Here is a 23,257-nt window from a genome sequence, read left to right as displayed (position 1 = left end):
AAACCTTGAAAGCTCTCACCCACTCAAGGGTTGCATGCTTCATCAAAGGGCCCGCCTCCCGTTGGTAATGGGAGTAAAGCATGCCACCGCTGCGCAGGTGATTGCTTTTATCCATAAGGAGTATGATCTTAGAACATTGGCCATGATGTCATGAAACTACCTATTCCGCTTCCCTTTTAAACATAACCCTAGGTACTTTATTGTTTGTGATTGATTGAAGAGGGGTGTACCCTGTTGGCTTTTGCATCCCTTAACTCCTCCCTTATTGATATACAGTAACAGCATCCATTAAATTGCATCTTTTGCTGTGTGTGTGCCTCTCCTAAAATGTTGTCTTCAAATTACACCACCAAGGGCCACTTCTTTTGCTAAGAAATTCTTTCAGCGAAACACCACACCACTTAGTCTTCACTAACTTTAACGTTTTACCCTTTGTGCTGACCGCATGTATTTTAAATGTATCAATTGCTGCTAAATCTCCTGAGCGTTCTTGCAACTAAATGGAAAGGGGATCATTGATTGTCTTTGACTGTGCTCCACGAAAGCCTCTGGAAGGCGCTTTAAGTAATGCCAGCAGTCCTAAAAACCATCTGGCCTTACCGTATCAGTGTCCTAGACTGTGGAGACCAGGCAGAGAGGCTCGGATGTGGATGTAGCAGTGCTTAATTTGAGCCAGTGGTTTCTGCTGCTCAGCATCAGCACTTCATTTGCAACACCAGCGTTTATAGGTATTGAATCTCTTTTCATGAGCACTAGTTAAGGACACGTTCATTTTTGGCAGGCATGGGAGATTAATTGATTTGCCCAGAATCATAGGATGTTAAGCAGGCGCTGAGAATCAACCCTGGTTTCCTAGCTCCAAAGTCGGCAACTCTGGCTTTTATGCCACATCTTCTGCCCACTTGAAGGGTTTCATGGTTAGTAGTTGGTTCTATTGTAGGCGGAACTAATAGGAGCAATGGGCTAGTGCAAGCTGTCTCCTCAGGAGAGTCCTGCCACTTATTTTTCACAATTTAACCAGTGGATGTACTATTCTCCAGCCACAAGAATTGGATGAGCAGGCCTAGGCCGAAACCAGCAGCCTAGGTCCATCTGCCTACACTTTCCCTTTCTTGGCATGACAAGTACCTGCAAGAGGGAGTAGGTACGCACATGCCTGGCACCACCCAGACCTTTAAACGACACAGTGAAGGGCGCTGCATGAAGACACTAGTGGAACAGGAAGAGGGATGTCTTAATTAGCCTATGAATCGTTCTTGTACAAGGAAGTCCCACCGTGATGTACCAACATAATGTCCATATGCAGGGTCCTTTATGATGCTTACACCGACTCACCACAGGGTTGCAGAAGCAACACCCATCCAAAAGCATCATCATATAAAATGGCAAATTGAAACATCTAGATTTCTGAAAAGATCACAGAAGTTAAGTGGCAATTGCAGTGTTGGTTTGATCTGTGTTTCATGTGAAATGCATTTATTTGCAAAATCACCTCTATCTGAAGCTGGTGTATTTGTTCATGTAGCCCCCTTCGTACATTTTAGCAAAGGATGCTTCTTAATTAAGGCAATATTTCTTCTCCCACCTGAACATTAACCACCAGTGTGATTAAGGATCAGGGGCAGTTCCAGTCGTGATGGACCATAACAGTAGCCTAGTTTCCCGCTGATTCTTCAGAGACACCAATTTGTTTGAAAATCTCCTAATTTTCCTGTAGGCTCTAATCACATTGGCTATAACCAAGATCTTACTTCCCGTAAAATGCGTTCCAGTTATACTCAACCATTTACTAATATGAAAGTACTGCTTAAATATGTATTTTGTTCATGAATGCTTGTTTCTGTTTACTAGATTCGGGCCATCCCGTCTACTTTTACGAGTTCCAGCATCGGCCCAGCCATTATGGTGACTTAAGACCAGATTTTGTAAAAGCGGATCACGGGGATGAACTTGGTTTTGTTTTTGGGGGACCTTTCATGGATCACGACGTTATTATTATGGGTAAAATAGAATTTCCTTTTACCCAAGAATCTCTAACTGAATGTGATAGTTACATGTGTGGCCTTTTCCACTTTTTAGTCATAAGTATTTCAGTTTTCACCTGTATTACCCTGTGATAATTAACCACGTTTATTTCACTGTATTTTAGAACATAACACTATTTTTAACACAGATTTTATTACAGGAACAGACAACACCCACAGGGTAATAAAATTGAAAAGAAACATTGTTCAAAATAAAATATAGTACAGGGACCTAAAATATAATCACACAAAAAAGTATGTACACAATCAAACTTGTAGTGAATCAGAATTGATAAATCCTTTGCAGACAGCACCAGAGCACAGATCATAACCTGTGGAAGAATGGGCAACAGAAGAGATATTTCACCAGATTATCATTCATAATCAGCAGCGGCTCCTCCTCTATGGCGCCGCTCCTGCCAGTGCCTCAAAACGTCACAAAAAGAGCGGGGCTATGGGGGGTGACAGGCTGCAGGAGGAGTGGTAGTGCACTGTGATCAATGCGCATGACGGTTTGGCCAGCCGTCTCAGGCAGGCCAATCTGTCATGTGCAGTGAAGCTGTCTCCTACCCGAGCTGCTTCGCCAGGTTAGAGACAGGAGGCACAGTTTCCCAGTCTTACTGGGAGCACAAATTCAGAGCGCTCAGGCAGAGTTCTGACGCTGCTTCCAGCAGCATGAGAGCAGCATAAGGATTGGATGCAGTGGAGTCTGGGAGCCTGTGCCTGCGGAGGAGAGGAGCGGAAAAGCCATCGCGGCTGGCTTCAGGTACGTATTTTGTTTTTTAAAATCTTTTTTTTATTTTGTCATCGGTTGTCCACACACCCCGCCCCGCCGCTCTTCCACGACACCAGCCGCACCTATTGATAACATCATACATTTACAAATAACCATCCCCTGGAGGAGTTAGAGCGGTTCTTAACCTTTTGACTTCTGTGGACCCCCACTGATTTATTACCAGAAGTCAGCCTCCCACCCCGTCCTAAGCAATTTCTATGATTTAAACCTCAAAGCAATGTACAAAATACAAAAACAGGTGTACATGAAACAACATCTAAAATATTGAAATACTTTGTTTAATTTACAAGCAAATATGGAGAGAAAAAATGTGTTTCTTCATTTGTGAATACCTTAATCATTGTAATGTATTAATTTTAATATAATTTCATTTTGTAAAACAGTTGCATGCCCCCTGGGTAGGCATCGTGGACCCCCAGGGGTCCTCGAAACACAGGTTAAGAACCACTGGGTTAGACCATAGTAACTGTGACCCACAAAGTCTGCTACTTTTACATTTAGCAGCTGGTCCTTAATATTAATCAGTGAAGGGAGTCCAAACCAACAGATTCTTAGGATAAATCCTAAGTATCCCAAGATGCCCAGAATCTTAGACCCCGATTTATCAAGGCAGTGCGGAATGGGGAACATTCATTTCTGGGCTTCTGAGATCATAGCAGCTAGTAAGCAGTGAGTAACCAGGGCATTCCATATAAAGATGACACCTGATCTTGGGAGGAGGGATCTTCATAATGCACCAAGGCCCGGCTGCAGTCTGGACACAGATTGCTTCTCAGATTCAGAGGTGTGTATGGGGGCCCAGAGTCCTGAACCTTTATAAGGTAAATACTGGATTCTAGCTTAGACCTTTTATACTCTCCCTTTGCGGGGCTTGTTACACTTATCACAGCCCCTCAGATTACTGTACAATAAGCTATGTTCTGCAAGACCACTTCAGGTGCTTGTAGTTGACCCATTATATGTCTCAGTTATATGAAATGATGAGTGGGATGGAATAGAGTCTGATCATTTCCAGAAACTGTTCTAACTCGACCCTTCCTGAATGTTCCACTTTTCTAAGACTTGGCTGCTATTCACCCATGACTTCACCCTCAGACGTCTCCCAAAGGTATTCTTGTGGTATGCTGTATGCTTCTGCATGCATTATATTCCTCAGCTGATGTCACATGTTGGTGTTCTGTACTTGCTCCTGATCTCCCAGGTGATAGAATGCAATGAGTCAAATGACCAGGACTGTTGCCTTGTTTGGACGTGGAGCTGTGGATGGGTTCTTCTTTAAGAGAAATAAACCTGGATTTCCCCTACAAACCTGCCTCCTTGCGTGATCCTTTTAACTCAACTCAGGATCTTACAATTCTCTCGAAGAGTGTATTTATAAATCAGAGGAGTACCACAGATGGCCATGAAGTGCTACTTCTGTGCCATGTTTTCAGGATGCCAACTGACTATTAAATGTCTTCTATTTCAATGTATTATAAAGAAATGTATCTTATGTGGATATCATGAAAATTTGGCACGCATTCCACCTTCCAAGTGTAAAACTGCACACCTGGGTTCATATTACACATTATCATTGTTTGCGCCCTGCATATGCGCCCCATTATGGTATATGCGCTTCCTTCCAGGCAGCCGCGACCTCGCCCTGCCCTGAGGGCAGCACAATAATTTGCAGCTGCTCCGTGTTTTCACAGTGCAGGAGGCACCCGCCTGCACTTTCAAAGGGGATTAGAGATTCCCTTGCTGGTGGGTGCAGTCAGTGACTACACCCGCCTGCAAGGGGATGTCTGGGGGGTCCATGTGCACCCCTTTACCCCCTGCAGAGGGCTGCTCTGAGGAGGCGCACTGACAGTGTGCCTCCCATTAATTGGTGCACTATCAGCGCGCTTCCTGAGGGCTTCTATGACTCTGCCCCTGAGTCTGTAATATGGCGCAGGGTCGAAGGAATTCCCTCATGTGCAGAGGGCACGCCCCTATGCAAACGAGGCAACACCCTCTGAAGGTAGCGCTGCCGATTTAAGTGCGCCAGTGCTATTGATAATATAGGGGACGCACACATGTCTGCGCCCCCTTCTATAATACCAAAGTGCCCCGGGTGCAGGCAAAGCAGGCACAAACGCCCGATGCACCCCCAGGGTACCTTCTGTAGTATGGCCCCAGTTGTTTGAAGTAAAACATATCTGAATTAACAGTGCATGTGACTCCATAAAACATTTCTAAATCAGACCTTTTAGTTATTTTCAGCTGACAATTTGAAATTCCAGAACGGTCAAATGATTCAATAGTTTTAAATAGTGATACTGTGATTTTTAACTTAATTTCTCACTTCTTTAATGTGACTTTTTATTTAATCTTTCTCAGCTTCAATCGCCTGATTTTCATGGATGTTGTTCCTCTTCTGTAAACAGAGTTTACATATCTATGGCTTACTCATGAGTTTCATTGCCATATTTGCTAACCATTCTAAAGGTTCGTTTAAAGGGCCCAGACCAACATTTCCTGTGACCGGGAACATCTTTTCTGATTCGCCTTTCAACTTAAATTCATCATCCTTTGTATGTGGACCTCACTTGTCATGATTGCACTCTCCCTTTGTTCCATCATACACAAGGTCTCCCTCCACTAGGAAACACAGCCCTCACCGAAGCAATTGATGCACTCAAAATATTTTAACAATTAAAAATCCTCATGAAAGCTCTATTCTGAGAAGTGGTGTATGCTGCTTGGGTTTCATAGACGTTTATCAAAGATTATTTGTAGGGGTGGTTTTTTCTCTAACCTCTTGCGTGCTGAGAGCTGTACCGGAGGTCTAGTAACACTTGCTGATACGCTGATCTGGCCAAAACGCCAATCTCGCAATAATTATATTATTAGAAATATTATCAACCTCCTGGAGTTGTCCAGCCATTGCTGTGACGTGGAAGAGGTCCTATTCGTCCAAATTCTCTTGTCCATATGAACCATTTAGTGAGTTTTCCAATGTTTTGCTGGTCTTTTTTTAATTCGAAATAGGTTTCCCTGGCTCCTCTATACTTATCTTAACAAAGATGGAATACCCAATAGGGCTTTCAGATCAAGAACTAGCGTAGGCCCCTTTACCCACGACCCTACCTAATATTTTTAGGCATTGCAAATGAAAGGGGACATCCAGTGTAGACACATTGCTGTTTACCCAATACTGCGTCAGTAACAATCGCCAACAATAACCATTCTGGAAGGTGGCATTGTCAGATAATGCCACCTTGGGTTTTGTGATGAAATGTGATATCATTTACTGGATGGCTCCTTTAAACTCTAATAGTGATATGCTGTTATTGCCCCCCCCCCCCAAGATATCTGTAGTTGTGTACTGGTAGTAAAGACAGAGACAAAAATTTACCGCTGAGCTGCGGCGATTTTAATCGCAGATCAACCTTGGTATTACCAAGGTTTATCGCAAATGCGATAAAAATCGGCTGCAATGCATGAATATCGCTGAATAGTCAGTGATATTCATGCATAACCGAGCTAATGCTCTTAGACATGTTATCCACCTCCCATTGGATAACATGGCTAAGAACTGCTCAGGGCAGGTGTTAGCTTTTGGAGATATTCGCGCTTAGCGCGAATATCTTCATAAGTTGGTAATAGGAGATAGCGATGTTAGCGACTGTTTCCAGTCGCTAACATCTTGGCACGCCCACTTTGCATGTCATTAGTGATAAATATCACTGACATGCAAAGTGGGGCCCAAGATGGTCGCTATCTCCTACTAGCTGTAGCTAATTGGTGTTACCGACAGCTAGGTAATAGGGAGATAATTTTATCTCTGCTTTCTTGGCTTTTAAAGCCAAAAAAGCGGAGATAAACCCCCTTGATAATATGCCCCATTGTGTGTGCCTTGCCTGCTATGATCCTACAACAGAAATTTTTAGTGGTAAATGTTCAAAATTGCCAGGCGATATTTGACTCTCTTTGAAGTTGATTTGCCACATTTTCTAGCGTTGTACCACAGTGGACCACCATAAACAGTGGCAGACCCAGCAAAGTTGACACAGCAGTATTGAGATATGTGTAAAGAAGGATATGAGTGCTGTTGTCCTTCTTTAAACGTATATGAAGAGTTAAATTTCCAATAGGTCTGGGGTCATTAATTAAGGCACGTGAGGTTATGTGGATTTAGACGATACGAGTAAAGCACTTCACTCTGGAAGGGTTGAGATTTTGATCAATACCTTATCACTATCGATCTAAAACCCCGGTCTGGCCGACTGAATCTTTATTGCCTGTCATTGAGGAAAGAAAGTGCATCTTTTACCAAGTTAGTTCCCCCAGTAAAGGACTCTGCTTCAAAGGATCACAAACAACTTCTAGCTTTCAAAGATTTATTATAAGTTGCAGGTACAAGCATCTCAAAATGAGATTCACCAGATACACGGGCCCAACTACGTACACGTGTTCTCTGAAAGCCCTCAGACGAACAACGGAAACTATCAATACCAGTTCTAAAAACAATAGTGCTGTTAGCATAGACACATTTTGAAATCTATCACTCATTTACAGGCGGAAGGAAAATACAGGTTAGGCTTTCCCTACCCTGCTCTAGATGGTATCCCTACTTAACCAGGTCTCAACCTATCAAAGGTGTCAGCAGTGAATGACTCCCAAGGGAAGCCACCCACTCTCGAACTCTTGGTGAAAACCTATAGTTCTCCAATCATGGCCCCTCTCTGCCTACCCATCCGCTCTCTAAAGGGTCCTCAGGCGTCTGCTCTAACTCCACCCAGGGGTGCTGTCCCTAATACAAAAATACAACAACATTTAGGACGCCCCTCGTGAGACGCCCCTCACGTGGTGTAGCTTCTGGCTTTTTCCATGATGAGGCCTTGTGGTTAGAGTCGACCTTGCTTCTCAGACTCGTCTCCGGCCCGCTGATACCCCTTAAACATTCCGGAACCCTCCTCCATGTCTGGTCCATTTCTTGAACAAGCTTCTATTCATTATATTACTAATTGAATACCCCCTTTCCCTTCCAAACAGACATCTGCAGCCTAATCCCAATTCTCATGGTTTTCCAACCGCATTGCAACATTCTCCAACCCAGACTAATACGTATAAATCAACATTAAAGCTTTCCAGCTCTACAATATTTTATAGCATTCAACTTCTTCTTTAATTATTAGCATGTTAGTACTCATTTCTACTGATTTCGGTAAACACATCTATAAATCAAAAAAACCTACTCATTAATACTAAACATTAGTGGAATCCATATTGTGAATTTTAATCACCTTCCCCCTCCCGCCTTGCTTAGGCCCTGAGGCCTACCACATTTCAACGTTTCCGTATGCCATCTTACATTTTAGCAGCTACACAACATGGATTCAGGAATAATCACGCTTAATAAAATCGTATTACTTCACACATTTCTGTATTAGTTCCACTTCTATTTAAACTTCTATATTAACTACACATTTCAGAATATAACTTTGGATACTATCAGCACTCATGGCATTTCTCTTCATGATTTGTGCTTACTACGTGTAAGTGTGATGTATTTCTACATTTTGGTCAGTTTGCGCTCTCTCAGTTCCCCCCTTTGATGACCTCTCGGGGTCATCATTAATATTCAAACTGCAGTGATTGCTAGCATAACTCGTTTTTGTGTTTCCAAAGCCCTCAGACTCCGGTACTGACTATCTTGTATGGCAGCCAATCTCTGCAGCTGTTTTCTCCGAGCCCTCTCTGACCTTCTTGATCTGTACCATTTGAATACCCTCACCAATCCCCACAACACGATCCCACAGATCAATATTATGATGATAGGTTTTAGTATTTTCCACACAAAGCTTTTGCCTAAGGTGGTGAGCCAACCTCCAGCGTCACTTATCCCTTGGCCCACCTTTTCCCAGACATTTACTCTGCTCAGGTCTTCGATCTCCTTGTGAATATCAGTTATGTTCCTAATAACCTTTTCAAGGGGCTTCGAATTGTCTGGAATGTAAGTACAACATTCTTGGACCTTCAAAGCCTTACAGACTCCGCCCTCTTTTGCTAATAGGACATCTAAGGCAAGACGGTTCTGAAGAACCATAGCCCTTATCGATTGCATCTCTCCTTCTACCAGCATTAAGGACTGAGCAGTACTGGCAGACAACCTGTCTACGACTGTTGCTAGTCGTCTAATTTTAACATCATTAAGAATTAATCCCAGAAGAGGGAACACAGCTCCAAAGACATCTCCAACCATTTCTACACCTCCTACATCTCTCCTTCCCCTTGATGATGTCTTGCCCTCGATGATCTCTAAGTCTTGGGCATGGTATATTTTAGGGAAGATAATTGCCAAGTAACATGAGCCATACCAATTATCAGGTAGCTTCACGTAAGCATTTCTTCCACATACGAAATATACATTTGGAATCACTTGCATTCCCTTCAGAAAGTCCTTGGTGTAGTACTCTAAATTGAAAGCATGTTCACAGCTAACTTCTCCCACGTATACATTTTCATAATACGTTTTGGCTCTATGAAGACATAACTTTCCTCTCTGCGTTCTATCTAAAGCTATTGGACCACTACTACCCTTTCTTTTGTGTGCCTTTTCTTCATCGGTCCAATCTGTTTTCCATTGTCCTGATTTTTTCAAAATCTTTTGTCTCCTATTCCGATCATCCACCTGCCCTATGAACTTTTTCTCGACTTCTGACACCTTGCATGTCAGGTTATTTCTGCGGGCATGTGAAGTATCTAAAGTAATCCAAGGAATGAAAAACTTTGCCAACCTGTCTTCACTCTTCCAGTAGTCCCATTTATTCATCTGTTTATAATTTGGGACTTCTGGTAACACTGCATCATAATTGGAAAAATAGTATTCAAAACTATCTCTCCCATAAAATATGCAAAGCAACAAGCTACATGTAATGCCATATGTCAGCGGGAGGTGATGATATCGAATGCCTTCATCTACAGACGCCGGCAACTGCATGCAGACGTAACAGTCCTTGACCTCCATGGCATCCACGTATTCATATAATAATTTTGCATAAGCATTTGACCTAAAGTCACCTTGGGACTCATCCACGTGTAACCTGCGGGCTTCTGCAGCTAATAACGCTTTCTCTTGTGTGTTTTCCCCTTTTCCACCAGCAACGGTGGGTGTAAGTGCCTCTACAGATTTCACATCAGTTACCTTTGCCTCTTCCTCACGTCCCTTTACATAGGAGACTGTCACTACTAAAGCTATTAATATTATCACTCCTACTATTAGTGTACCTATTATACATTTCGCTCTGCGGTTCTGGGTACCAGCCTCCATTTCGTCAGATAGTGTGGCTCTCTCGTAACTCTGCACAAAGTTCCTTTCTTTCTTTCTTTCTTTCCTTTACAGTCTCTTTACTCCCTTTTGTCCTGAGAACCACGCAACTGGAAGCTGACAACCTTTTCCACCAAAGTTCCTTTTAGTTCAATATAGACAACCCTAGCCCTTCTCCATCAACTCAGGGAAAGTCCCTAAGATTCTCTGCTTCCTAGGCGCTAGGTAATCTTCTTTTCTTCACGCTTATTTACAAAGTCTTTTTAAGCATCCACTATCAGGCGCTCGCCTGCAGCTTCGACAGCAAAATTCAATATTTCCAGACGAAGATTGTGCTCTTCTGCGGCTGATATCTTTGTACCAAAATCAGGGAATTGCAATTCTGTGAGAAACATGTCCTTTATCTTGCTGAGGCGGGGAGGACGAGGGAGCATGAATGTCAGTGACCCTTCTTGTTCTACTCCGGGTACTAACAGTCGTATCTCCACTGTTACGATGGGCTCAGAACTGGACACCACCACCGCTCTGATCCTCCCTGTCACTGGTTTCGAAGCCATCTGCCGCCAGATATGTCCACTCAGGGGTGGAGTATCTTCTGTTAGGCACTCGCACTCTTCTTGACCTCCTCAACTCCGGTGCTTCAGCGCCCTGAGCACCGTCCTCTGGGTCCGAGTCTTCTGATATCGGAGGAAGGGTTCTCTCCAGAGTTGACCTTAGGCTAGAGCTCCTTCTCTGCGGCCAATCAGCTTCTCCGCGTACCCTTCTACTCCGTCTTCTTCTCGTTTGTTCACGCTCTCTGTCAGACCTATCAGCGTCTGACTCGTACTCCCAGCTACTTTCCCCTTCAGTAGCGTCGTCTGTCTCCCTGTTGTACTGACCGTCCTCAGCTTGGTCAGACTCGTTCCCTGCTTCCGCTGGCACCTCTACAGCTTGGCTAGCCCCCTCTATGGCTTCTCGGTCCGCTGCTGGACGTCTATCCGAGAGAGGAGCTGTTTCTTCCAGAGGTGCTGGAACTCTCCGCGTGTGCGACGCGTGGATCCAATTGGGCAGGCCCCCCACTTTCACGGCCGTGTTTGTGGTCAGGATGATCTGGAAGGGCCCACGCCAACGAACATCCAAGCAGCTGCTTCTCACGTGCTTTTTCACCAGGACCCAGTCCCCAGGAAGCAAGTCATGACAAGGGTCCTGGCACGATGGTACCTCGGCAGCCTGCACCTGAAGGGACACAGAATGAATGGCGTCAGACAGCCCCTTACAATAGTCCAGGATCATATCATCTGTGATGCTAATCAATGCAGCAGTTGGGACAGAAGGTAACCTCATTGCTCTTCCCATCAACACCTCGTGAGGAGACAAACCCGTTCTCCTATTCGGGGTACTACGGAGGCTCATAAGGACCAATGGCAACGCATCAGGCCAACTCAAGGATGTTGATGAACACACCTTCGCAATTCTGGCCTTGATGGTGCCATTTATCTGCTCCACAATTCCTGAAGCTTCTGGTCGATAACTGCAATGTAGTTTCTGATCTATATTCAAAGCTGCACAAATCATTTTCACAAGCGAGCTGTTGAAATGCGTTCCCCTATCTGATTCCAAAGAGGCCGGCACCCCGAAGCGCGGGATAAGTTCCCTAAGCAATATCTTAGCTACTGTGAGGGTGTCGCACCTGCGTGTAGGATATGCCTCGACCCATCTGGAGAAAACGCAAACAACCACCAGGATATAACGGAGGCGGCTGCACCTTGGCATTTCAATAAAATCTATCTGCATTCGGTTGAATGGACCTCCTGACCTCCCTATGTGGCTCAGTGCAACTGGTGTCTTTTTCCCTACATTCAACTGCTGGCACGTCACACAACGCTGGCACACTGCTTCGGCTGCTACTCTGAACTTGGGGTTGTACCAGGTCTGTCTAAACACTCTCAGCATAGCATCTCTTCCTAAGTGGACAGGACCATGTATGTGTCGGGCCATTGGGCTCACCATCTCATTGGGCAACACTGCTCTGCCATCTGCTGAAACCCAGAAATGGGCCTCCCCCACTACACATCCTGCCTTTTGCCATGTTTCTCTTTCACAGTCAGGGGCATTTTCTTGCATCTCCTTCAGTTCGTCCCAAGTATCAACAGTTTCCAATATCATAGCTAATTCAGTCCTTACATTTATTCCACCCACTTCCACCTCGGTGAAAGAGTACCCTGTTTCCGCGCAATACCGTGCGACTTCGTCGGCATATCTATTGCCTTGTGATACGAAGTCCATATTCCTGGTATGTGCGGTGCATTTCACAACTGCGATACCTGCTGGACATTGCAATGCCTCTAACAACAGGCGCACAAATTCTCCATTGCGAATGGGAGAGCCTGAAGAGGTCATGAAACCTCTTTGAGACCATAACTGCCCGTAATCATGAACTACCCCGTAACCATATTGACTGTCAGTGTATATGGTGACTCGGATTTGATTGCTTGCCAGGCAGGCACGCGTCAGGGCAATAATCTCGGCTACCTGAGCGGAGTGTACTCCTTCCAGGCATCCAGCTTCCACTACTCCAGTAATTGTACAAACAGCGTAAGCTGCTCTTAACTGCCCAACTTCGTCTCTTACACATGAGCCATCGACAAAGAAAATTTCATCTGGGTCGGTCAGTGGCTCATCTACGATGTCGGGTCTTGGTTTGGTGCATAGTTCAGTCACATCGAGGCAGTCATGGTCTGTACATTCATCATCACCCTCAATATCGTTTGGAAGTGGCATCAAGGTGGCAGGGTTCAAAACAGAGCATCTCCTGAGGGTCACGTTCTCTGCAGCAAGAATAACTTGCTCATAGCGCGTGAGCCTGCTATTCGTCAGATGCTGAGTTTTGGTCCTGGTCATCAACAATTCAACAGAGTGGGGCACATGCACCTCTAATGGATGCCCCATTACAATATTCTCACATCTCTCAATGCTGACACCCGTTGCGGCAACGGATTTGAGACATCCGGGCAACGCTGCGGCTACTGGGTCTAAAGTAGCCGAGAAATACGCGACTGGTCTACGGGCATTCCCATGGATTTGGACTAACACAGACAGCGCGCATCCTTCTCTCTCACAGCAATAGAGCAAAAATGGTTTATCGTAATCTGGCATTCCCAGAGCCGGAGCACGACACAAGTCCTCTCTCAGCTGCAGGAACGCCATCAAACAGTCTTTGTCCCATGGTACCGGATCACTCACCTCCTTGTGCGTCAGTTTTTGTAAGGGCTTTGCTTTCAGTGAAAAGTTTGCGATCCACTGTCGGCAATATCCCACCATTCCTAGAAACATCCTGACTTCTCTCTGCGTTTTAGGCGCATTCATCTTCATGATGGCCTCTATCCTGTCTGGTGACACCTTCCGTTTCCCTTTCTCAATTCTGTGTCCCAAGTACTGTACCTCTGTCAGGCAGTACTGCAATTTTCCCGGGGACACCTTATGCCCATTTTCGGCTAGATGGTTTAACAAAGCAATAGAGTCTTCCCTGCAAGCTTCCTCTGTCTCTGACGCCACAAGGAGGTCGTCTATGTACTGGACCAGAACTGACCTCTGGGGCAGTACTAGAGTTTCAAGATTTCTCTTCAGGAGCTGGTTGAAGATCGATGGGCTCTCTGTATACCCCTGAGGAATACGACACCATGTTAGGACGCGACCTTCCAGCTTAAATGCGAAAAGAAAATGGCTTTCTTCGTCCAAAGGGATCGAAAAGAAAGCCTGGCAAAGATCAATTACAGTGAACCATTCTGCTTGGAACGGTATCTGAAACAGTATCACGGATGGATTCGGTACCACTGGACAACACGAAACGACTATATTATTAATCTTTCTGAGGTCCTGTACTATCCGAAATTTCCCATTTGGTTTCTGCAGACCCATAATCGGGGAGTTACATGGACTACCCACGATTTCCTTCAGTATTCCCTGCTTAATCATGGACTCAATCACGGGTTTTATGCCTGCAATCGTTTCTGGGGTCAATTTATACTGAGGGGTTCTTGGGAACTCAGCATGTGGTTTCACTACAATTTTCACTGGGTCTACTCCTTTCACCAACCCAATCTCTTCCCCAGTGAAATCCCATACTTCTGGAGCAACGGTCTCTCTCAGATCCCAGGGGAGCTCGTCTACTGTCAAAGTGGGATACAGTTCCACACATATTCTGGAGTTAGCGACTTTAAAGTCAGCATCATCATCATTTGTCAGTACCTCCACTCCTTGCGGTGTACAGTATATAGTGCAGTTCAATTTGCATAAAAGATCCCTTCCTAGCAAACATACAGGACTAGAATCACAAACCACAAACTGGTGCTCATCACTGTACTTCCCTATTTTCACCTGCACGGGTTCTGTCAGAGGACTGGTCATTCTCCTGTTAGCGACCCCCACCACTTGTATGGTCTCTCCAGACATAGGCAGGCCTGGCACTGCGGCTGACCTGATCGTGGATCTGGTGGCTCCTGTGTCCACTAGAAATGTCGTGGGGAACCCTGCCACTTCGGCCTCAACATAGGGTCCCCTCTGATCTACCTCCAGAGCTGCCCCGAGGGTGCAGTCATCCCTTTCTACCCTCTGTCCAGTTAGTGGGTCCACATAATAGCATTCCTCTCCCCCGACAAACAGTGGCATCTGTCTATAGGTCTTACCCATAGTCCCTAATCTGGGTGGCTGCGGGAACTGAGCTCGGGGAGGTGCCCCCCCCCCTTTGAGCACCTTTCCCTGGTACTGCGTTACCCCTCTTGCAGGCGCACTCTGGGTCACTTCCTCCTCTACCTCTTCGTCTCCTATCTCAACATTATAGGGACACTCGCGTTTCCAATGTCCCACCTCGTTACACTGGTGGCACCTAGTTGTTTTCTTTAAGGCAGTTATATCTATCCTGGGTCTAAAGGTGGAGTTTTCCTCATTGCCCTTGTTCTGACTGTACTGTTTCTTTCCTCCAGTACCGTTTCCTGGTTGCTGTTGCTGCTGTCCCCCCTTCCCAGCTGCCTGCATCTGTACCACCATCAGTTTCTCCTTTAGTTTCTTAGCCTTGGAGTCTATCTCATCACAGCAGTACCTGGCATACCTCAGTATTTCGTCTAGGGGTTTATTTTGCCAACAGATCAAGTGTTGCTGTATCATTAAACTAATATCCGGTCTCAGGCCTAAGACGAACTTGGACACAAATTGCCCTATGTCCTTTGGATCCATTACATCCAGACCGCTATACTGTTTGAACACCTTCAGCAATCTCTCATAGTATTCGTGAACTGTCTCTTTGGGTTCCTGTCTTGTTCGGTCAATTTTTACCCAATCTATGTCTTGCATTGGCACTTTATCTTTCAGCCAAGTCATTACTCTCTCGAACTTTGCCATCACACTCTCGGACGGCCCATTAGTCTTAGCATCTCTCTCGGGCTCTATGGTGGGCCACTCAGCGCTAACCTTGCATGCGGTCCACAAATCTCCTGGCACCACTATGTCAAACAGCGTGTTCAAATCTATCCATAGGACCTTTGAGATTTTTACGAATCTCTCAACTTGCTTATACCACTCCACTGGGTTTTCCCGCAATTTGGGGAAAGAGGTGGTAAAAGCAGCTAAATCCCCCCTACTCCAAGGGACGTGGACATAGGTCCCATTTGCGACTTCCCTCAAAGGGTATGTCTCTACTCCCTGCTGTCCTCCTGGTGTCATCCCAAGTGTGCTTCTCCTGACGGTCCCTCTCTTGGACCACCTCTCTTCTCTCTTATCTAGGGCCCTCCATGTCCTTATTCCAGTGATCAGTTCCCTTATGTGTGTTTTCAATCCGATGGTTCGCCTCTCATCTAGATCTCGGTCTGTGTAATGTAGCCTATGGTTGCCCTGTAAGGCTTTGGTCCTTGACAGGTCTACCATGTATTTGCCTGCTAGTTCCACTAATTTCTCATGGGTTGCTCTCGCCTTTCGAGTTACGTCCTTTGCCATGAACAGAATTTCACCCTGCTCATACATGTCTATTCTTTCTAAGGACAGGGTACCGTCTACCATGTCATCCAGATCTGACTTTAAGCTTGAGACATCGAGTCTTTTAGCTTTTAATTCTGCTCGCAATAACTCCTTCGAGGGGGGTTCACAGGTGTCTCTCCCATCCCAACTTCGGGCCCTTCGTTTGGGTTCGGGAGAGTTGGGGAGTGCTCTCTCTTGTTCCCATCTCTCCAGATCCCATGCTCGGCCATCCGATCTTGGAAGGTGATGGAACACAGGCCTGTTACCCCCTATTTTACTCTGTCCGTTCTCTCCTCTTTTCTCACAGTAGGACTCCCTGTTATTCTCCCTTCGGTCCCCATCCCCTCTTGGCCTTGTATCACTCAGTATCTGATACGATCCTTCTTGGTTTCCCATATTCCCTGGGCTGCGCTCATGTCCGTCCTCACAGGGACTATGGTGCGGCCTTTCGCAACTCCCACTCTGTTCTCTATTGTCTGGCACGCAGTGGATACACTTAAAGCTGTCTCTGTACTCCCGAGCCCTTCTGTCTTCATCACTACGTATTGGGCGAGACACCCCCCCGTTTTCCAGGTCTGATCTACCTCCACTCCGGGCCCAATGGGTGCCTCTCCTACTGTCTTTCTCCCTTTCAGCTTCCGCAGTTATGATGTTCTTGTGAGCCTCTACTGCCTCATCCCACTTCTTCATGTACCCATTTATCTCCTGAAAGGATTTCCGTCCTGATCCCCTCATATCCTCTGGCCATCTAATGTCCCCCAGATCCCCTGCCGTGGGTACTGGGGTGCTCCAATCTCTTGGTATCGGCAACTGACTTGGGGAGTTGATCGTATCATTCCTCCTTGCCATCCCTGCTCTTTCTCTGTCCCTCCGTACCCGTTCCTCCCCTCTAGCTCTGTCTGGATCATATACCGATACTATAGGACCTATGGTAACCGGTACTTGTAGTGCATCAGGTAACGCGTAGGATGTGGCACACTCCATTTCTGGCGCTCTTTGCACCACAAACCTCCCGACCACCTGTTGCACTTGGCTAGGCTGGGACAGTTCTTTCTCTGCAGCAAGATCCCATTCGGAACTGGGAAGCGGCCCATGCTCTCCTGCATTGCCCCCCCCTTTCTCGGCATCTCCCCCTGCTCTGTTATACGGAGGCGGCCTGTCTGTCAATAATCTGTTTATTAGGCTATCCTCTGTCTCGCTCTCGTCATCCTCTTCTAGGGGGTTTTTGTTCCCGGGCATCTCTAACACTGGATATAATTTATTTACTTCCAGGTTCTGCACCCTCCATCTTTTAGCATCCGCATCCCACTTGGCATCCTGTACTGCCCTTACCGAGTGTTTCACTCTTTCTTGCCGTCTGTTCATGTTCTTTTCATGCGCTGCCCTAATCCATGCATTAAGGGCTTCAAACTGGGTTGGTCTAGGCAAGGGTCTCGTAGAGGTCATAATTGCTTTTAATCTATGTAGCACCTCTAATCTATACGTCCCGTACTTCGGGAACGTAAGTTCCTCATTTCCATCTGTCATCTTACTCCACTCTGAGATCCACAGAATCGTGTGCAGCCCAACATTTGTCCCCATGTAATGAGCTGGCGTACCCTCCGGCGGGGCTTCTTCCCCTTCATACGATCCCCTGCGTTCTCTTTTAAACAGCGCTTTTAACCATTTAAAACACTTCATAATTATGCGCAAGATTTCCAGCTCGAATACTTTGTTTACTTCCTGATGACAATCCACCAATCCTAGCGCGGCTTAGCTAACTGGCCTATCACAGCGCGGTCTTTCACCGGCCGGCCAATCCCAGCGCGGCACTTTCTGACGTCACTAGTCTCCGCTTCGCAGGAGCACCCCTCCTTTCTCAGCTCTCCTCGCGGTCATGCATGCGTCCCATTCATACTCCGAAAAATGACTACTTCCGACCAAGCGGTCACTTCCCTCGACTGTACGTCCACAGTCTATCTGTAATTGTCAACACAACTGACGAGATGTCTATCGTCTCTCTGATAGGTTCTTTACACACACAGTAACTTCCGACCAGCGTCTGTTACTCGCGCACTCACTCTTACGTTCCCCCTATCTGGTCCTTCGGGTGGTCACTGGTACCTCATGACCCCCTTCACCCTGGTTAACAATTACTCTGGGTGTCCGATACACCCGAACCACTTAAGCTCTCCTTGAGCCTAAGATTTCCACCGGTTGCGCGCGCTCACAACCTGTTCCACAGTCTCTCTACAGTCATTCAACTCCGCCAGACATTACAACATAGATACAATACAAAACACCGCAATCTTAACACGCATGACCCTTTATACTCACTCTCGACCGATACTGCTGCTTTTCTGCCTCACGTCATCCGGTCCTTCTTCCGCGGGCGGTTCTTCCGATCATCGGTCTCTAGGGGGCTTGGGGTAATCTAACCTGGCCTAGATCACCTTCCTCAAGAAGGCAACCATTCTCTATAGCTACCAACTGGAAGGGTTGAGATTTTGATCAATACCTTATCACTATCGATCTAAAACCCCGGTCTGGCCGACTGAATCTTTATTGCCTGTCATTGAGGAAAGAAAGTGCATCTTTTACCAAGTTAGTTCCCCCAGTAAAGGACTCTGCTTCAAAGGATCACAAACAACTTCTAGCTTTCAAAGATTTATTATAAGTTGCAGGTACAAGCATCTCAAAATGAGATTCACCAGATACACGGGCCCAACTACGTACACGTGTTCTCTGAAAGCCCTCAGACGAACAACGGAAACTATCAATACCAGTTCTAAAAACAATAGTGCCGTTAGCATAGACACATTTTGAAATCTATCACTCATTTACAGGCGGAAGGAAAATACAGGTTAGGCTTTCCCTACCCTGCTCTAGATGGTATCCCTACTTAACCAGGTCTCAACCTATCAAAGGTGTCAGCAGTGAATGACTCCCAAGGGAAGCCACCCACTCTCGAACTCTTGGTGAAAACCTATAGTTCTCCAATCATGGCCCCTCTCTGCCTACCCATCCGCTCTCTAAAGGGTCCTCAGGCGTCTGCTCTAACTCCACCCAGGGGTGCTGTCCCTAATACAAAAATACAACAACATTTAGGACGCCCCTCGTGAGACGCCCCTCACGTGGTGTAGCTTCTGGCTTTTTCCATGATGAGGCCTTGTGGTTAGAGTCGACCTTGCTTCTCAGACTCGTCTCCGGCCCGCTGATACCCCTTAAACATTCCGGAACCCTCCTCCATGTCTGGTCCATTTCTTGAACAAGCTTCTATTCATTATATTACTAATTGAATACCCCCTTTCCCTTCCAAACAGACATCTGCAGCCTAATCCCAATTCTCATGGTTTTCCAACCGCATTGCAACATTCTCCAACCCAGACTAATACGTATAAATCAACATTAAAGCTTTCCAGCTCTACAATATTTTATAGCATTCAACTTCTTCTTTAATTATTAGCATGTTAGTACTCATTTCTACTGATTTCGGTAAACACATCTATAAATCAAAAAAACCTACTCATTAATACTAAACATTAGTGCAATCCATATTGTGAATTTTAATCACCTTCCCCCTCCCGCCTTGCTTAGGCCCTGAGGCCTACCACATTTCAACGTTTCCGTATGCCATCTTACATTTTAGCAGCTACACAACATGGATTCAGGAATAATCACGCTTAATAAAATCGTATTACTTCACACATTTCTGTATTAGTTCCACTTCTATTTAAACTTCTATATTAACTACACATTTCAGAATATAACTTTGGATACTATCAGCACTCATGGCATTTCTCTTCATGATTTGTGCTTACTACGTGTAAGTGTGATGTATTTCTACATTTTGGTCAGTTTGCGCTCTCTCAACTCCATAAATTCAGCTGGTTAAAAACAGTATTTTACTTACCTGTGACAAAGTTGATTGATTTAAAAAATGTGAATATAGAAACACTAGGGGGGGGGATATTTACAAGAAAATGCCTGAGCGCCGTGTTACACCAAATTTGGCAATGCCGTGCTCCGACATTTTCAAAACGCAGGGATGTGCCGTATTTTCGAAAATATGGTGCACCCCTGCGTTTCCCATTGCGCGGGCACTAAGAAAGCTGCCTAGCGCCGGTGCAGGCACCCTGCCACCCTGTTGCAAGGGTGCCAGCGCTGAAGGGCGATTGTTTATGTGCAGGAAGGGAGACCTTCTTGTACATAAAAATATCAATAATGGTGATTTGCTCTTTCTATGTGTGCTGCATTTGCACATAGAACAAGCAAAAAACGATGAGAGAAATAATATTTTCTACTCGTGCAAGCATCCTAAGACCAGGTATTACCTGGCCTTAGTTTTTAGCGCTGCCCCATCCTTGTAAAAATGGGGCAGAGCCAAAAAGCAATGGGTGTTGCCGTGGAACGCCCACGGCAACACCCATTGCCTGCTCCTTTGCCGAAGCAGGCTGCGACGGAAAGGGGCATATTTACAAGGTGGCTTTAAGCCACGTTAAGTGATTAAGCTCCACCTTGTTAATATGTGGAATGGCGCAACCCCACCGGAGCATGAGAAAAAGTGTTGCCCCGTGGCGTTGTGTGTTTTTAACTGTACTCATCTGCCTCTTTGGGACATACCACACTTACCGAAAAGGAAAAAAAAAATCTTCATTTTAATTTTATAGAATAAAATCCTAACAGTTTTGGCAGCGAAACCCATCAGAGTTTAAATGCTTTTTTCCATATCATTACAATGTTTATTTGTAGATTGATAAGATGCTACTTGCCGCGCAAAATAGCACAACAACGTGGAAAATAGGGCCTTACTACGAATTTAGCAGAGGGATAAATCCTCAACACAGTGGATATCCAGTCTTCCACATTGCAAATGAAATGTTCTTCAAGCACTTATAGTATGGTGGATGGGACATCCGTCACATTTGTAATGCGGTACCAGGCCTGCCGTCTTCTAAACGAGGCCCTTAGTTTTTATCCATTTTGCCCTCACAGCTCATTTTAGGTATGCAACTGTTACCACGCATTTTTTACAACGCGGTACCGTTAGCACGCTACTTTTATCACGCAGGTCGTTACAACGAAATGCGCTGGGGGGCGCTCCAGGATAGTAAATACTTTAATTTACTATCCAACTCCTTTCCCTAGAGTCCACGGGGACTGAAGTTGGAATAGTAAATTAAATAATTTACTATCCAGCGCCCCTCCACGCAAGTCGTTGTAACGACTTGCGTGGTAATAGTAGCGTGGTAACGGTACGCGTTGTAAAAGTACGCGTGGTACCGTCATACATCCCTCATTTTGCTGTGCACTAAAAATACAATTAACATAAAATCATGGATTCAATATCTTAAGATAGTTTAAGAGCTTCTGTATGGATGTAAACTAAACTCTTGATTGGAAAAGAGGACCAAACCATGCTTAGCTTTAAAGTGCCTGGCATAATTTGAATGTAATAGTTGAGTGAAACCGAGCTAGCTCCCTGTGCTGCAGTAGTAAAGCGTAAAGCATGTCTGTGTGTTCATTCTTGAAATGGATGCTTGCCTAGGCCCCACATTTGTATTCACAGTGCAAAGCAGGACATTTTAAACATATGACCATGTACTTGATATCAAAACCGAAGTAAATGTACATTTTCTTTTTCAATATATTTGTTTTAAACCTTCGTGTATAGTTATGTTTTTTATCATACCCTCTCCTAGGTAATGCTACTGACGAGGAGAAGGACCTTTGCAAAAAAATGATGAAATATTGGGCAAACTTTGCAAGGACTGGGTAAGGATAACTTGGTACTTAATGAAGGAAACACCCATTAGTATATAATGCTTAGCCCTCTGAACTTTTCCTGCTAGTTGTTTGGTCTCGTACGCACATCTTTACATACCTTGCCGAGGCCCCACTTGGAAAGAGGGGCAAAAAGGCCCTCCCCTTCTTGGCTGACCTCCTGGCCTTCACCTGACTGGGACTCCTCGCTGCCTCAATCCTTCTCATCAAAATGCCTTAACGTTGTGGAGAGGAAGGCAGGATCCCTTTGTCCTTGAGGTCTTGACCAGTGAGTACTACTGCTCATGAAGGGTAAGTCGACTGCACAGTAGACTTTACCATAAAGCAATGAGGATAAATGTACACTAAGCTTTGAGGGCAGAACTGTGCCAACATAAATAGGACAATATATGTAAATGAAGAGGAAGAATAGCGAACCCTAAGAGATGGTGGTGGCTCAAGGAACCTCTGCAAGTTCTGGCAGCTTTCCAGCAATATGCATGGAAGGATTTGTGAGCCAAGGTCCACCAAACCCTGCTACAAATGCAGCCTGGCTGTGTCTACTGCGCATGGTCTTTAACTGTATGCAGCGGACTCTGGGAGTAGAGCCTCACTTGTGGCTAGGGTCCTGCAACAAACTCTCTGCCAGGGGACCCAATTCTTACGTCCTTCTGCTGGGGAACAACATTTACAACACAGTCATTACATTGCACTACCTTTACATAGCAGTCATTACATCGCAACATCCTTTACATCGCATGCCATTACAATCCAGCCATTACATTGCATGTCACTACAACGCATGTCATTACAATGCATGTCACTACAACGCAGGCATTACATCACAAGTCATTACAATGCATACTATTACAATGCATAGTACCCTTACACTATTCAACACTTACCCTACTGGTGCACTCACTGGAGTTAGAATAGTAATTTTTACCCCTACACTATCCAACAATTACCCTACTGTTGCACTCACTGGAGTTATTATTACCCCTATACTATCCAACACTTACCTTAAATGCAATTAAGTGATGTGTTCATTACTCTTCCTGTCTTCTGGCGTGGGTTAAAATGGTGATCTGATCCTGGGGTGTTTCTACAGGCAAATAGTGTCAATAGGAGACAGCACAACCAATTCTTAGGGACCAAGATGGCCACTGTTCCAAGTCCCAACAACTGGGGGGCCTCCACCACGAGTGCTGAGGCCTTTGTGAGGGACTGTGCCCATTTTGAGAGTATCTTTTTTGATGCCCATGTACAATCCTTGCTTGATCAAGAAGTTAGGCTCCGCTTCATTTCTGACTTTAAAGCGTCAAGGGCACGCAATGTTCCAGCCTTCAGAGTCAAATATGTTTCCAATCTAAATGAGATTGAGGGGTTCAGCTCCTGTTGCTGTTGCTGTTGCTT

At 45.4% G+C, this 23,257-nt stretch overlaps 1 protein-coding gene across 2 annotated transcripts in view; it reads left to right on the top strand.

The window, feature by feature from the left end:
• LOC147677779 (fatty acyl-CoA hydrolase precursor, medium chain-like) overlaps positions 1-23,257 on the top strand; it is a 239,564-nt gene that overhangs the window by 205,356 nt on the left and 10,951 nt on the right. For both annotated transcript variants that reach the window (XM_086945440.1, XM_086945441.1), the window contains exons 12-13: positions 1,852-2,001; positions 21,781-21,853. In XM_086945440.1, the coding sequence (XP_086801566.1) occupies positions 1,852-2,001; positions 21,781-21,853 (223 nt within the window). The remainder of the gene's footprint in view (positions 1-1,851; positions 2,002-21,780; positions 21,854-23,257) is intronic.

The sequence above is a fragment of the Lissotriton vulgaris genome, chromosome 12 (genome assembly GCF_964263255.1).
Source record: "Lissotriton vulgaris chromosome 12, aLisVul1.2, whole genome shotgun sequence".
In the NCBI taxonomy this organism is placed as follows: Eukaryota; Metazoa; Chordata; class Amphibia; order Caudata; family Salamandridae; genus Lissotriton; species Lissotriton vulgaris.
This window is presented reverse-complemented; position numbering and strand designations above follow the sequence as displayed.